The sequence below is a fragment of the Capricornis sumatraensis genome, chromosome 8 (assembly GCF_032405125.1).
Source record: "Capricornis sumatraensis isolate serow.1 chromosome 8, serow.2, whole genome shotgun sequence".
NCBI classification, from domain to species: Eukaryota; Metazoa; Chordata; class Mammalia; order Artiodactyla; family Bovidae; genus Capricornis; species Capricornis sumatraensis.
The window spans coordinates 97,027,785-97,044,643 of record NC_091076.1 but is presented as its reverse complement, the minus strand read 5'-3'; the positions used below and the strand labels follow the sequence as shown (position 1 = coordinate 97,044,643).

At 51.7% G+C, this 16,859-nt stretch overlaps 1 protein-coding gene across 1 annotated transcript in view; it reads right to left on the bottom strand.

The window, feature by feature from the left end:
* The window catches only part of MRC2 (mannose receptor C-type 2), a 62,130-nt gene extending 49,424 nt beyond the window's left edge, over positions 1 to 12,706 (bottom strand). The window contains exon 1 of the mRNA XM_068977274.1: positions 12,598 to 12,706. Coding sequence (XP_068833375.1) covers positions 12,598 to 12,706 — 109 coding nt within the window. The remainder of the gene's footprint in view (positions 1 to 12,597) is intronic.
* Between the last annotated feature and the right edge of the window lie 4,153 nt (positions 12,707 to 16,859).

Sequence of the window (16,859 nt, the reverse complement as noted above, 5' to 3'; positions counted from 1 at the left end):
GGCTCCCTTCAGTTCAGTTCAGTTCAGTTGCTCAATCGCCTCCGACTCTTTGTGACCCCATGGACCGCAGCATGCCAGGCCTCCCTGTCCATCACCAACTCCCGGAGTTCACTCAAACTCATGTCCATCGAGTCAGTGGTGCCATCCAGCCATCTCATCCTCTGTCATCCCCTTCTCCTTCGGCCTTCAATCTTTCCCAGCATCAGGGTCTTTTCAGTTCTTTGCATCAGGTGGCCTTAAAGTATTGGAGTTTCAGCTTCAACATCAGACCTTCCAATGAATATTCAGGATTGATTTCCTTTAGGATGGACTGGTTGTATCTCCTTGCAGTCCAAGGGACTCTCAAGGCTCCCTTAGCACTGGGAGATCTCCCCCTCCAAGGAGATTCTGGCCCCGTGGAATCACGTGCTGTGGGTGTGGCCCTGTTAGGAGTTGGGAATGGGCATGGGTGAGATGGGAATCTCTCAGTAGGACAGGGAGAAAGCTGTCCTTTGCCACCCCATTGCTGCCAATTATAGACATGCTAAAAGAAAAAAAAAATCACCTCTGTCAAATAATCAGTACACAAGAGAAGACTTCCCAAGTGGATAATTATCTGCTCGTCAACGCAGGGGACACAAGTTCAGTCCCTGGTCTGGGAGGATTCTACCTGTCCCAGAGCAACTAAGCCCATGCAGGACATCTACTGAGCCCCAGCTCTAGGGTCCACAAGCCACGACGACGGAAGCCAGCGTTTCTAGAGCCTGTGCTCTGCAACAAGAGAAGCCACCATAATGCAAAGTCCAGGGACCACAGCTAGAGAGAGCCAGTGCACAGAAACCAAGACCCAGCACAACCAAAAATAAGTAAATAACTATAAATACACAACAGAGCAGAATGTGACACCCATCAGTTCAGCTCAGTCACTCAGTCGCGTCCAACTCTTTGCGACCCCATGAATTGCAGCACGCCAGGCCTCCCTGTCCATCACATACTCCCAGAATTCACTCAAACCCATATCCATTGAGTCAGGTGATGCCATCCAGCCATCTCATCCTCTGTCGTCCCCTTCTCCTCCTGCCCCCAATCCCTCCCAGCATCAGGGTCTTTTCTAATGAGTCAACTCTTCACATGAGGTGGCCAAAGTACTGGAGTTTTAGCTTTAGCATCAGTCGTTCCAATGAACACCCAGGGCTGATGTCCTTCAGAATGGACTGGTTGGATCTCCTTGCAGTCCAAGGGACTCTCAAGAGTCTTCTCCAACACCACAGTTCAAAAGCATCAATTCTTTGGTGCTCAGCTTTCTTCACAGTCCAACTCTCATATCCATACGTGACCACTGGAAAAACCATAGCCTTGACTAGACGGACCTTTGTTGGCAAAGTAATGTCTCTGCTTTTGAATATGCTGTCTAGGTTAGTCATAACTTTCCTTCCAAGGAGTAAGTGTCTTTTAATTTCATGGCTTCAGTCACCATCTGCAGTGATTTTGGAGCTCCCAAAAATGAAGTCGCTAAGAGTCTGACACGACTGAGAGACTTCCCTTTCACTTTTCACTTTCATGCATTGGAGAAGGAAATGGCAATCCACTCCAGTGTTCTTGCCTGGAGAATCCCGAGGACGGGGGAGCCTGGTGGGCTTCCATCTATGGGGTCACACAGAGTCGGACACGACTGACGCGACTTAGCAGCAGCAGCAAAAATGAAGTCTGACACTGTTTCCACTGTTTCCCCATCTATTTCCCATGAAGTGATGGGACCAGATGCCAGGATCTTAGTTTTCTGACACATATGACTTCTGCTAAATTTTGGTGTGATCTTTACCAATTTTATCTTGCCTACTTACTTCAAATACAAGTTATGTTCATTTATTGATATATACTACTGTGACTCAGAGGTTAAAGCGTCTGCCTCTAATGCGGGAGACCCGGGTTCGATCCCTGGGTCGGGAAGATCCCTGGAGAAGAAAATGGCAACCCACTCCAGTATTCTTGCCTGGAGAATCCCATGGACTGAGGAGCCTGGTGGGCTGCAGTCCACGGGGTCACAAAGAGTCGGACACGACTGAGTGAATTTACTTACTTACTTACTTACATTCCCAAACAAATGCTTCTGAGTCTTGTTTTGCACTTAACATTTTAGAAAAAGGACTGTAATGTGTCTTTTAATTTTGTAAAAACCATTTTAATGGCTGTATGCTATTCCATGACAGCATACATTTCATTTATTCATTCTCTAGCTATTACTGGTCTTCAATTTGTAAGCAGATTCTCCTCAATTATAAATAATATTATATTGAACGTATTGTTACATCACTCTTTGTTGGTACTCTGATGGTACTCTGAGAAGGGTATCTCTTTTTTTATTGCTAGTGATTTAAAACATTTTCCAAAGCATATTGGACGTCAGTATTTCTTCTTTGTGAACTCTGTTCCCAGCCTTTATTGGCTTATCTTAAATGCCTTAAAACTAGTGGAGGAACTTCCCTGGTGGTCCAGTAGCTAAGAATCCACTTGGCAATGCAGGTGACATGGGTTCAATCCCTGGTCCAGGAACTAAAATCCCACATACTAAGGGGCAACTAAGCCCTTGCATCACTCTAGAGTCCATGCTCCACAATGAAGACCCAGTATAGCCAAAATCAATAAATTCAATAATAATTAGAAAAAAACTAGTGGAGGTTCCAGTATCTTTCTCATTGGTTTATAGGAGCTTCTTGCCATAAATGTTCTAGATATCTCCCGTTTTTCTTCTAAATGTTATCTGGGACACCCTCTGGTCACAACTGCTTCCACTAGGGGTAAGCGCTGTCTGACTGCCAGCAGCAGCACAGGTCAGCGTCGCCCTCTTTTTTGTACTTCACATACATGGGATCATATGACACGAATGCCTTGCATCTGGTTCAACAGTTTTGTGAGCTTCATCCACACTGTCGCATGTGTTGTGGGCTGTTCATTCTCAGTGCTGTGTGCTACTGACCTGTGTGGAGCCACCACAACCTAACCATTCCATTGTTGATGGGCGTTTGGGTAGTTTTCAGTTTGGGGCTACTATGAATAGTGCTGCTAGGAGCAACTTTGCTTTTTAAAGAATATCGTTTAGTTTCTTAAATTATCGACCAAATAAAAGGAGAAAAGGTACCTTTTTAGTGGAGAAATCTGGTAGACACCACCTGAACCAAGTGATCAAAGTCAGCAACACCAATAAGGGAACCAACTAACTTAATGTGACACAATGGAAAGAACACACTTGGTCCCACACCTGTGGTTTTCCTCCCAAAAATGTTTAGCATGAATTAATGATTAAACAATCAGATAAAATGACTGCTAACATTCTAGCAAACGACTGGCCTGAAGTCATCAAAAATGGAATGTCATAGGGACTTCCCTAGCGGTCCAGTGGCTAAGACTCCAAGCTCCCAATGTAGTGGGCCTGGGTTCGATCCCTGATCGAGGAACTAGATCCCACATGCCACAGTGAAGATCGAAGGTCCCACGTGCCACAACTAAGGCCTGGCACAGCCAAATGAATAAATATGCAAGGTCATAAAAGAAAAAAAGACCAACTATTTTAGATTAAAAGAGACTGAGAGACACAACGTCAAATTGAGTCCTGGACTTAAATAACAGCTGATACAGGGGGACAATGGAGAAATTCAAACACAAACTGCATATTGGGAAAAAAGAGCTGTTGCATCTGTTATCTTTCTTGGATGTGATTATGGTTTTATAGAATGTCTTTGTTTTTAGTTGATACATGGTGAAATACTGATGTGAAATGTCATGTCTACAACTAACACAAAGCTTCAGCACACACACACACACACACACAGAATGAGGTAAAGCAAATGTGGCCAAATGTTAACCATTGGTGCTTCCAGGTGGAGAGTATACGAATGCTCACTGTATTTTCCCCTCAACTCTTCTAGTCGTTTGAGACTGACTACAATACCAGTGTAGGCCTCTGAGTTTTTTTCCGCACTCAACATTTTGTCTCTAAGAATCACTCATGCTGATGCATGCATTGAGGTCTGTCAGTTCACTGCTGCTGCTGCTAAGTCGCTTCAGTCGTGTCCGACTCTGTGCGAACCCAGAGACGGCAGCCCACCAGGCTCCCCCGTCCCTGGGATTCTCCAGGCAAGAACACTGCAGTGAGTTGCCATTTCCTTCTCCAATTCGTGAAAGTGAAAAGTGAAAGGGAAGTCGCTCAGTCGTGTCTGACCCTCAGCGACCCCATGGACTGCAGCCCACCAGGCTCCTCCGTCCATGGGATTTTCCAGGCGAGAGCACTGGAGTGGGTGCCATTGTCAGTTCACTACTGCATCATATTTCATTGTGTGTTTATACTCTATAATTGTCCATATTTCTTTCAAGGTGCATTTTTGTTTTTGCTTTGGCTATGGTAAAACAGTGCTCCTAAACCACTCTTATCTCCTCAGATCCTCAGAAATGAGGTTAAGCATCTGTGAAGTTAGGAAATCCTTTCCTTGGGGACCAAGACTGACTACAAGGCTGTTTCCTGTTGAATTCCTACTTGACCAGGCTGCTCTGACTCAGGGCTGTTCTCTTTGTGGTCAAAAAGGTTCCTGACCCTGTGTCTGAGACTTCTGAGCAGTCTATTGCTTCCATCTTTCTTCTAAAAAACTTAAAATTGCACCCAAAACTGAAATCAGTGCATATTTGCTTCTGGAACATTGCTCTCTGCTGGGGGTGGGGTGTTGCTTTTAAAATGTAAGCTTCAGGAAGGCAGGAGCCATGCCTGGTTTGTTCACCATCAAATACTACACGTAGCACATTGTCAGTGCTCAGGAAAACAAAAACAAAACAGTTAGCCGAATGAATGAGAAACTGCTTGTCAGGGATCAGGCATGTACCTTCATTTAATTACTACCAGAGTAATTACAAATTATTTTGCAAGCTTGTTTTGTGGTCATGAGAAGTTTCCTTCTTAGATATCTTTCCACATACTGGCATTGGTTCTATATTTGTTGTTCAGAACTACATAAGTTGTCCATTGTGTTAAGATATCTTGGTTTGATTAGCTATGCTTTTGCTATCGGGCTTCTAGATGGTTTCCAATTTGTTTTGCTACTACAAATAGTCCTTCTATGAACATTTTCTTTTTCCTTTTTGAGGTTAATGACTTACAAATTCCCCAAGCGGAATTATGAGGTCAAAGGATGTGAAGTCTTACTTATCTAGTTTCTTACATCTTGTCTGAAAGACTGAATCCAGAAAAACTGAACTAATTTACATGCCCCAGTCATACAGATGGAGAAGGCGATGGCACCCCCCTCCAGTACTCTTGCCTGGAAAATCCCATGGGCAGAGGAGCCTGGTAGGCTGCAGTCCATGGGGTCAGGAAGAGTCGGACATGACCGAGCGACTTCACTTTCACTTTTGTGCATTGGAGAAGGAAATGGCAACCCACTCCAGTGTTCTTGCCTGGAGCATCCCAGGGATGGCGGAGCCTGGTGGGCTGCTGCCTTTGGGGTCGCCCAGAGTCGGACACGACTGAAGAGACTTGGCGGCAGCAGCAGCAGCAGCAGGCATACAGATGAGTTTCCTCACAGATCTGCCATGATTAGGTTTTCTGTTTTCACTAGCTTAATTATGTATTTTTGAAAGTTAATTTCTAGTGATCTTTGCACTTTCTACATGACAAACTTGCTGGCTGAATTTTCTCAGCTGCAATCAGCTAGAAATTGAAACTAAAATTTTAAAATTATAATCCAGTTGTCCCATACTATTTACAAGTACAGATTCCTTTTCATATCAGGGTGTTGTTTCTGGCATGTCTCACATTAGTTCTTGTAACAGTCTAGGTCTATGTTTGAAATTTACTCCAGTCTACTGGACTCTTTTTCTGTTTAATTCAATGCCATGTTTCTCACGACTGTGACATCACCTAAAACTCTGGAAGGGCAGCTCTCTTCATTGCCTTTATACTACTACAAACAAAATTTTCATCACAGGAATAAATTTACAATCATGGGAGGTGATGGACAGTATGATAACTAAACTTATGTGGAGATCATTTTCCAATATGTGTGTACTAAGTTGCTCAGTGTGTCCGACTCTTTGCAATCCCATGGACTGTAGCCCAGCCAGGCTCCTCTGTCCACGGAATTTTCCAGGCAAGAATACCGGAGGGGGCTGCCAATTCCTACTCCAGGAGATCTTCTCCACCCAGGGATGGAACCCACATCTCTGAGTCTCTTGTATTAGCAGGCGGATTATTTATCACTGCACCACCTGGGAAGCCCCATTTTGCAATATACACAAACATCAAATCATTATGTGTACACCTTAAATATAATACAATGTTATATGTCAATTACACTAAAACCTGTGAGGGGAGCTCTTTGGAACACCTGTCCGCTTTGATTCAATTAATATTTACTAAAGGATAACGTGTCCAAGGTTGGAGGCTGTGCCGAGTTGACAAAGCCTTGTCCCGGAGGTTCCAGTCGGCGACGAGAGGGGAAGGATCCACCTGGGGGGCGGCAGCGATGAATTGAGAAAGGAGGCGGAAGAAACGCTCCTTCCAGAAGGCTAAAGCTGCGGGTCAGAGCGGGGACTGGGAGCCACACCTGCGGAGACACGCCCTCCTGGCGGGGCGAGAGAAGCAGAGGCTTCACAGGCAGGACTCAGGGCATCGGAACGCGACTTGCTCAAGGGTTTGAAGAGGAAGGCTAGAACCTGACCGTGGAAGGCCTCAAATTCTCAGTTCAGAAAGTTGAGACTGGCGATAAAAGCAGCCCTTTTGAATCATGAGTCTGGCAACGATGTGGACTCTGGACTGAGGCTGGAAGCCAGGAGGCGGAGACCCGGGATACAAACCGCATCGCAGAGGCCAGAGCTAGAGAGAACTTCCCAAACAGTGCCCGTCAACAGGGAAGCAGCAAAAAACCCAAAAAAGACAGTACATCCTTCCAATGGACTACTGAGCACCGTTAAGAATGACACCGCTCTGAAGCCTGTCATGGAAAGGCCACGAATATTACAAAATAAAATTTAATGTACTGTACAGCATAAAACGTGGTCCTGTTTGTGTAAAAGGAGTATTTGCATGTGTGTATATGCATAAAAAAGGGAAGATCACCCCAACTACTGGCAGCGACTACTGTTAGGTCAAGGGAAGTGAGGATCTCAAATCGTTAAAACTTTACCCCTGTATGGCTATTTTCCACACAGCATGTATTATAAAACAGGCTCTCAGCAGCACGTATGCTACAAGGTGAGGCCAGCAGGGGCACGGGATTTAGTAATTAGGAAGCCTAATTACTAGAACCCCTGGGAGGCAGCTTCTTAGGAGGAAAGCTAGATGAGGTGGAATGACCGTTGGCTGAAAGGGCAGAGTCCCAGGAACTCGGCTCCAAGGGAAAGTTTAGCTAAAGAAGCTTCATTATAAAGAGAAGCAGCAGGAGGGGGAGTGAATTGAGGGGCTGAAGGGGTAAAGACAACTGAGGATGGGTATTTTTTTGTCTGTAGGATTTAAATTTACTTTCAGAAAAAGTATGGTTACTTTTAGGCACTTAATGGTAGTTAGCAAAGTGTCACCAAGCAATAATGGATAATCAAAGACCTACTTTGATTAAAAAAGTGGCTGCAGTTATTTAGAACTTTGTTGAGGATTGTTTTTTCATGTTTTCTCCCCCCATAATAAAAAATAGCACTAATTTAATATTATTTGCTAAGACGTGACTGTCCAGCATTGTTCCACGTATTTCATACATCTGTTATGTCATTTCTTACGACACCCCTATGAGGGACTATTATTTTTACAGATGAAGAAACGGGAGCCTCTACCCGAGTTCACACAGCTGTGCTGATTTACATCTAAGAGGAAGCCGGGGTGGGGCGCTCCCAGCCACCCTCCTCCTGCCTCAGTGTACCCTGGGGTGGGCTGTGTCTGCCCCCCATTCCACACACTTTCTGAGGATGTCGGGAGAGGCTGGGCAACGGGCTTCCTGTTTTTCCCTGTAGGAGCTCCGAGCCCACTACAGCAGCTTCTCAGTGTCCTTCTAGAGATGAACCCCCCAAAAAAGGCCACCCCTCCATTCTGGCGTTTATCCCTGTGTTCGCCCTCTGTGAGCTTGTCTCCTTAGCCCAGGCGAGCCCAAGAGGCAGTGACCAGGACCCCTCGGGTCCTTCTGAGAATCCTGAGTCTTGAAGGAAGGGCAGTGGCAGTCAGGCCAGAAGACGGGGAGGGCATGCCAGGCAGAGGGAAGGGTGTGTGCAAAGGCCTGAAGATGGCAGGGGGAATGCGTGGGGGGCTGAGAAGAAGCTGAGGGCTCCTAGCCACCATCCAGCAACACAACCAGGGCTTTTTTAGGGTGGGGAACTCAAGTTGGGGGAGGGCAGAGCTGAGGAGAGGTAGAGAGCATGGGCCCAGCCAGGCAGGATGGGAGGGGTATACATGGTCAAGGGGCTCAGAAGAGGGGACAGAGGATCTAAGGACGGGGAAGGGCAGGAAGGCACCTAACTAACCACTGGAGTTCCATGTGGGGCCGCGGGTGGGGGCCCGGCCTAGCCTGTCCTCCAAGGAGCTGGAGCTGGCTGATACCACTGCGCAGCCTTCATCCCGCCTGTTGACAACACAGCTCCTGCTGAGAAGTAACTCGGATCTCCAAGGCCCAGGGTGAGGTCCAAGAGCTGCGTCACCGCTCGATGGCCCACCCCACCCAGATTTATAGGATCCAGTTATGGGAAAGTAGCCGTCCCCCCCATCTCATAATGGACTAAACAGGAAGGATACTTCCTGTTGGCAATGCTAAGGCCCTCCAAGCCCAGGGACCCCCACTGGGGGTGCAGGGGAGGTGGGCTCACAAGCACAGGCGGAGGTCATTCCTGCTTGCAGCACCGCCCAGGCTCAGTAAACATCCTCTGACAGATTGGCTGAATGAACATGAACCCCTGACCTCGGGGTAGTGGGGCTCTTGCTCCACTGAATCACTTCAGTCCCTCGGGAGCAGGCACCTCAGACCCCTGAGGACACCGAGGGGGGCTCGGACCTGAGTCTGGGGTCCCCAGGACGCGGGGAGAGACCAGCGCCCGGACAGCTGGGGGGTAACAGAGGATGCCCACCACCCCTTCCTGGGACTCTCCTCTGGAGGACATGTGGAGAGGACGTTCCAGAGGACTTGGAGCTCTGGCGGGGGGTACCCTCTACCATAGAACTTTCCAGCCTTTCCTAACATACCTATTTCACAGTGTTAATCTTAACAGATTCTCAGCAAGGTCTGGTAGTGAAGTGCTCAGGCTGAGCAGCCACACCTGGGTTCGAATCTCTTTCACCACGTTCTATCGGCATGGAGGTATGGTCTTATGCAAACAACCTAACATCTTTCAGCTGTTGACAGCCAACGTGTGAGAGGTTATGAGACTTGGAGGAACCCTTGCCCGAACAGCACGCGTGCAGCACCGCGCCCAACACTTGAAGAATGGTAGCCACAGTGATCCCACTTCACCTTGCTGATGGGCGCAATGGGGCTCCTATTCAATGCTGAAATTAGTGGTGAATCCAAGTGAATGCCCTTCTGAGAACTTCATGTGGCTTCTGAAATCCTCTCATCGGCCCAAATCAACCACACCCTGCAGGCCTCAGAAAGCTGAGATTTCTCTCCTGTGTGCAGTGGGGACCAAGACCCTGGCCACAGCCTCCTCCTCTGCCTACGCCTTTGCCTTGTTCACGTCACCCCAGGGGAGGGCCTGATCTCAGCACTAACCACAGCTCAGCTGGGCACTGTCTCAGCCCTGGCAGCTTACAGAAGGTGAGTGGTCGGGGGAACAAGAAAGTCAAGACTGACTTTTGTAGGTGGATGGGTGGCTGGGGGCAGTAAGAAGGCTCTGAACTCCATGACTCACCAGGACCTGGGCCGGAAGAGCAGGCGACCTGTCTGGCTGACTCCAGCAGTAGCAGCAAGTACCTGATGCCTTTCCAAAGGAATGCCTCCCTCCCTGTCCTTTAGACAGCAGAGTCTGTCCCCATAGAAAGATTTCCCAAGGTCTCCTCGCTCCTCCACCTGGATACCTGATCCCCGGGGCTCCCAGCAGCCCTCTTTCTAATCCGCACCTCATTCCTCTGCTCAGACACTCCCAGGGGTTCTCCAGGGCTCCCCACCGCCAGCCAGCAAGTCACTTCCCCACTCTGGCCTCTTGGAAACCTGGCCAGTTTCCTCTTCAGTCGAGCTTCTCCCCCACCCTACTCAGGATCTCTCCACCCCAGCCCGGCCAGCTTCCACAGCCGCTCTAGCACAGCCCAGCCTGCATTCCCAGTCTCCCTGCTCTGCTCTCCTCCCTGCCTCCCTCCTGGGGGACTTGGTGACCACTTGCCTCACAGTTTCTTCTGCCACCAACAAAATCTTCTTTCTCTGAGGATGCAACTTAAAACTCCTCTGTACCTTCCTTCCTCTCCAAGTATTTGGCTCAGCACTGAGCAGTAAAAGCGACAAAAATGCATCAGTACTGCAATTAACAGAGAGTCTTCCAGCCACAAGCTGTGTGGGTACTCCTCTGGGTACTTCACAGGGGATGGTGGAGAAAAGATGGATTCTACCATCCCACACCAAGGGGCTCTGTGGTGTCCTATCCTTTCCCCTCCTGGTGGTCAGGAAGCACTCTGCCCCCAGGATAAGTTTCACCCAGCAGCGCTGGCCTGCCAAACCAAATCCTATCTCCCACAAGCATTTCCTGGGGCTATTTGGATCCCGGTGCTGGTAAATTCTTCCCAGGGACCAGGGACCATCTAATTCGTCAGGTAGAGGGGGATGGAGAAGGAATTTGGCGCAAGAGGAGTATTCTGGGCAGAGGGAACACAGCAGGGAAGGCCCTGCAACGTCTTGCTCAACTGCTGTTCTGGGGACCAGGCCATCCCCACCCCATGTCCTCTCCATCCACCCCTGCTCACACCTAAGCTTCTTCGAGAGTGAGCAATGCAGTGCCACTGGGGACAGGCCCCTCCAAGGCTACGGGGGCTTCAAACCCACGGACACAGCCCGAGGAAGGGCAAAGGGGGACCAGGAGGAGACCCAGAGGCAGAGGGCCACTCCAGGCGGTTCCCCTGACCCAGCCTCTCCCCAGGCATTTCCAGCTCACTCTGTCAAAGGCGCCACAGGGGAAAAGGCTGAGTCAGCACTCTGGCCACAACCCTCCCAGGGCCTGCCTGGCTTTACAATGGGCTCTGGGGCTCTGGAAATGGCTCCTCCACCCCTCCCACCCAGCCTGCCTTCGCAGGGGGCGAAATTGCAGGCAGAAGAGCAGTAAGGCAAGGCAGGGGGCAGCCTGGGTGCCTTGACCTGCAGTGGGTGGGGAGTTACTGCCTGGATTCTGTTTGTCTGATATTCAGTTCCAGGTGGGTCTGGAATTCAGCAGGCGGGGTCTGCTCAGCATGAATATGCCTCATCCAGGCCCCCACCTCACGCAGTGGCTGGGCACAATCTGGGCAGAAACGTGTCTCGGTCCCCTAAGGGTGGGCAGGCAAACTCAGCAAGCACTGGCCATGGCTAGAGGTCCCGGATCCTCCAGGGGGCTGTCTGGGCTGTGCACAAAACTACACACGCTGCACTGATTGTCCCCTTTCACTGAGCCTCATCCCTAAATTAAACATAAAACAAGACCAAGCCTTTTCCATAGGCCCAGCACCTGGGTTGTAACAACCACACTCCCGGGCAGTTCCAGCTCTGACTCCTGCATACCACCGTCCCCCACTCACCCTCCGCAAGCACATCTTCCCCCTTCCCCCTGGGATTACCGCTGAGGGGGTCTGTCTGTCCCCACACTTCACTGTCACCCTTTGAAAGAGCAGCAGGAAGACACAGCTCTGGGTTTTTGTTTTCTGCTGGTCGGGTTTGTGCATCGTTAGCAGCTCTTTGGCCATCCAAGATCTGTCCACTCTGGAGGGGTGCCAGTTGGGTCAGAGCCGCCCACACAACACTCTCTTCACTACACACACACAAACACACACACACCCTTGCCGAAGCCTGCTACGTCCTTCTGATGACACAAAACTGCCCCACAGAGCTCCGTTCAATTGATGCGGATGCCGCCTGCCACGGGCTGTCCTTTGAAGACCAAGTGTGGAAAAGAAAATACCAACACCCCCGAGGTGCCAGGAAGGGCAACCAAGCCCTCACGAATAATTCAAAAACAACAATAACGCTTTGGTCCCGAAGCAAAGCAAGGAGCCCGGCCTGGAGTCTCCGCTGGTTTCCCCGGACGCGCCCTGCAGGTCCCCGGGCCCAGCGCAGGGCAGGCGCCGGGTGGTCCTAGAGGGCGGGCGCGGGGGTCCTCCCGGGGCCCGCCCTCTTCCTCCGAGGCGGCTCGAGACCCCCGGGCTCCCCTCCCCCGCCGCCCGCCACATCTGGTTCCACTCAGGTCCTCCCGCACCTCCAGGCGCGCTCCTCCTCCCTCACCCCTGTCCTCCCCCCACCCCTCGCCCCGCTTTCAGAAAAGCGGAGACGATTTTTTAAAACCCAGTCACACACATACACACACACACACACGCACACACGTCCTCCAAAGGCGGGGGAAAAAAAGGAGGGAAAAGTGGAGCGAGGCCCGCTCCCCGGCGCTCCCCCCGCCCGGCCCTCGAAGTTGACCAAGTTGGAAGCGCCTTACCCGGGAGGGCGGCGGCGGCGGGGCGGCCGAGGTGCAGACCCCCGAAGAGCAAGGCGCAGCGCAGCAGGTGATGAGGCCAGGGCGCGAGGATCGGCCGGCCGGGCCCCATGCCCGCGGCGTGGCGCTCGGGGGATGCGGGGACCGAGGGAGCGCGGGCGCGGCGCGCGATGGCTGCAGGGGTGCTGGGCTGTGGTGACCGCCCGCGAGGGGCTCGCGTCTTCCTCCGGGTCGGGACGAAGTGATGCCTCCCGGGGAGAGGAGGGGAGGAGGAGGAGGGAAGGAGGCAGGCCGGGCGGAGGGAGGGCGGAGGGAGGAGCGCAGACCCGGGGAGGAGGGTTGGAGGGGCAGCGGGGAAGGGAAGCGGGCAGCGTGGGAGGGGAAGGGGAGGAAGAGCGGGCGGGCGCGGGGCCCGGGAGGGAGAAGGGGAAGCGGGAGAGGAGGATCCGTGGGGTCGAAGAGGACCCCGGCGTGCACTCTTTTTCTCTCGCTCTCCGCTTCCCTCTTTCCCCGCCTCGCCTTCCCTCGCTTCTCGGTCCGGGCTTGGAGCCCCAGACGCTGCGTCACAACTCCCCGGCTGGCTGTGCAAAACTTTCCGCAAACTTCACCGCGTGGCGGGGCGGGGGCGCGCGGCTGACCCAGCCGGCCAGACCCGGGCCACTGGCGCCCCCTGCGTCCCGCCTCTTTCTGCCAGCGTCTCCAGCCGCCGCTACCTCCACGCGGAGCAGGACCCCTCCCCCGGCCGGGTGGGGAAGGGGCGGAGCCCAGGGCTCAGCCACCCGGGCAAAGATGGGGGAGGGGGAGGCAGGGCCCCCGTGCCTGGTGCGGAGCGCCAACGTTTGCAAGTCTTGTTTTAGCATTTGCGTGAACCCCGTGTCAGCGTCCCTGTCGCAGAGGGGTGTCGTGATTTTGCTAGATGGGGGCTGTATCCAGAAAGCCAGGGTAAATCTGTCCCTGGACGTCCCAGAAGACAGCATCACTCTCACCAGCAACCGGACTGCTGGCGGATCTCAGAGGATCAAATGGAAATTTCAGAAGACAAGCCACAGTTATTCCGTATTATGCAACAAGTCACCGCAGCGCAGAGCACTGGACTGAGAGGGTGTTAGAGAGTCCAGGCCCACGTCCATCTCTCCTTTCTCGAGCGACCTTAGAAAAGTTACTTGGGACGTCTGGGCTCAAAGCTGGACGGAGACATTTAGACCCTAATGCAAAGAAGATTCACGTTCTGCCACCACGAGTAATCAAATAAAAACACTATGAAACGGGAATATAAATTTTATTGTTTCCTGTGCTGTCCATCTCAGTGCTGTTTTTGGAAATAACAAATTCAATGTTGTTTTCTCCTTTTTTACTACCCTTGCCTTGGGTAAATCTTTCCCCATCGCTGCAAGGAGGGTATGGGGCCAGAGGTGCTCACTTGGTGCTTTCCATCTCTGCTGGGCTGAGATTCTTACCAAGCAAGTATCAATCCAGAGGCTGCAGGACGCCAAAGTGAGCCCCCATAAGATCCCCTAGAGTCCCCTAGAAGGAGTCCCACTATCCACCCTTTGGCCCTAAAAAATGGTTAGCAGTCAGGCCAGCAGTCAGGCACCCCACAGCTAGCTACTTGACAGAGCTAAGTCCCTGCTGGTGACTTCCTTCACTGGGATCCCAGAGTTCTGACCACACTGAGCTGCCTCAGAAATCATTCGCTTGGCCTCCCCTTTCTCACATCATTTTCAAGGAGGTTCAGAATCCGCCAGCTTTGGCTAAGCTGCCCTCTCTCTGTTCCTGTCTGAGCAGCCAAAACACAGGCGTCTATCTGCTTGCCTATCCCTAGACGTGCCAGCCACAGTTCTCACCAGGGAGCCCCCTGGCCTCTGGAAGGGAACTCAGGTAGGGCTCCCAAGGCGCCCTCCAGGTTCTGAAACAGGGTTGGATATCCCTTCCCCACCAGCCCAAGTGGTTTGGGCATTCCTCCCATCAGCAGGGCAGAAACTGACAGGCTGACAGTGAGTCATGTGAGTCCGGAAAGTCCACCACTGGCCAGCACAGTGCCCTGAGCACCCAGTCCACAGGAGATGCTCTCATTTCTTCGTTCAGGCTTTCAAAAGCCCTGGTGGCTGGCGCTGGGGGAACAGAGGAGCAGAGTCACGATCCTAGAGGAGGTTTTGTTCAGTGGGGAAGATGACACAATTTTTGCCACATTCCAGGCAGAGAAGCTGCCACGAAAGGGCTAAGGAGCACGGAAGTGTGCTCCGCTAGCAGGGACAGCTGTTTGTTTCAGTGTCTAAAGCCCTAGTCTCTGCCAAGGGTGAGGCCTCCTGCTCTATCCAGTGGGCCGGGGGTTACGCACTGTATTCTACGGAATGTCCAGGTCACATCCACGGCCACCATCTGTCTTAGATCTTGAGCTCGCAGGGCAGGGAGCCGGTGACATCTGGGCGATTCTCCCTGTGGAGAGTCCAACTCAGTCCCCTGCTGCTTAAAGACCATGTGCAGGGTCAGTTGTCAGCGGAAGGTGATCCCAGTCTGCACGAGCGCTGGGTGTTGTGAGGAGGTTGGGGCCTTCCTGGGGAGCCCCTCATCAGAACTTCATCTGCTTCCAAAGAAGGGTCAGTGTCCTGTGTGCCTGCTGCCTCCTCCGTTCCTGTTAAAGCTCAAACAGCCATTTATTGAGGGCCTACTATGTGTCAGACATCAGGCTAGGTGCTGGACTCTTAGCCAGTCCAGGGATTTTTGCCAAGATGTTCACTGTAATGGAGTCGATACTGAGAAGTGATTCTCCTTCTGACATTGTGAGCCAGCAAAGGTGCTGTGGGTCTCCTGATTTCATCAGAACCAGTTTAGAAGAAGATGCGCAGACTCCAGAGAGACCCGAGTTAGAATCTCGACTTCCCACTCACCTGTTTGTGACATGCAGTGAGTTACTGAAGCTCTCGCTTAGGTTACAATTCCTATTTTTAAACAGGGCAACAATTTCTATCTTGTCGCGAGAATGACATATTTTATGCAAAGGGAGGCACGGCCCCTGGATAAAGATGTTCAGGGAACGCAAGTTCCCTCCCTGCCTCCCATCATCCTTTGTCGTGTGGTCATCAGGTGTCTCCCATACTTCCTACCCTGCCCTCTGCCAGCCTCTCCACCCCACCCTACCGACCATAAGATCTGCACAGGTCAGTTTCATGAGGGCTGCAAAACTGGGTGTTTTCCTTTGCCTGAGCGAACAGTACAACTCCCCCTCCTGCTCTCAACATCTCCATGTTTAACCGTACACAAAAATGGCGTTCTAAAGTGTAAAGTAAGCCAGGTAGAAGCAGCTCTCTGCTTACTTTTGCTGGCTAATGAACTCATGTCCATAAGTAGTGGAAGATGGGACAGGGGACAGAGTTGAGCTGAAATTCCAACTCAGCCATCCACTACCCATGTGCCCTCCAGCAGGTCACTTCCCTTCTGAGTCTCGGGGGCCCCTTGATGTACAAGTTTTCGTATCATTACTCACCGTGCTTAGGGCTCCTCTCACATCGGTCTCCTCCTCCCTGGCTCTGGAGCTCAGTAGCCTTTCCAGCCAGAGGGTGCCCAGGGGAGTAGAGCCCGTGGACACTCTGGCAGCCGGGCCTACAAGGAGAGCTTAGGGAAGAGGAGCACAAGGCAGGGAGAGTGCAGCCGGACGGCCAGGTAGGACAGGAGAACGTTAAGTAAGGGAAGACGAGGTCAGTCCTCACCTGTGGCAACTAGAGGGCACGAATCCCAAGGGGCGCCCGTATGCTTCTTAGCCAGGGGAAAAATCTGGCCAAGCATGGGCTGGTCTGGGTGGATCCCATCCCCTCCGCCCTCTCTCTGGACTCCTGCCCTTAACTCTCTACTCAGGCAGTCTGCCCTTGCAGTCACCTACTTGTCTGCAGCACTGAGGACCTGAGATGGAAAGAGGCAGGCTTGGGGTTCAGATGGACCCAAGTGTCAAGGGTTGGCTCCACCTTTTCCAGGTTGTGTGATCTGGCAACAGTTAGCCTGAGATAACTATTTTTCCCACGTCCACATTACTGGGGAATTTGATGGCTGGCTGTCTTCTCCTGATTGGTCTATCCATCAGGGCCAAAAATATAAGCAAAAACAAGTCTGCCCACCTTCCCCAGGTTCTCTCCCTTACTCTCTTCTGGTTAGAGGACACCCAGCAGGGCTCCCCACTCCCAGAAGGACCGCTGGGTTTGTAACCACTCACTTTCAGCCCGAGGAGGGGATAAGAAGACTTCCTTTGAAGGGAAGCTTTGTCGTCCCCAGGG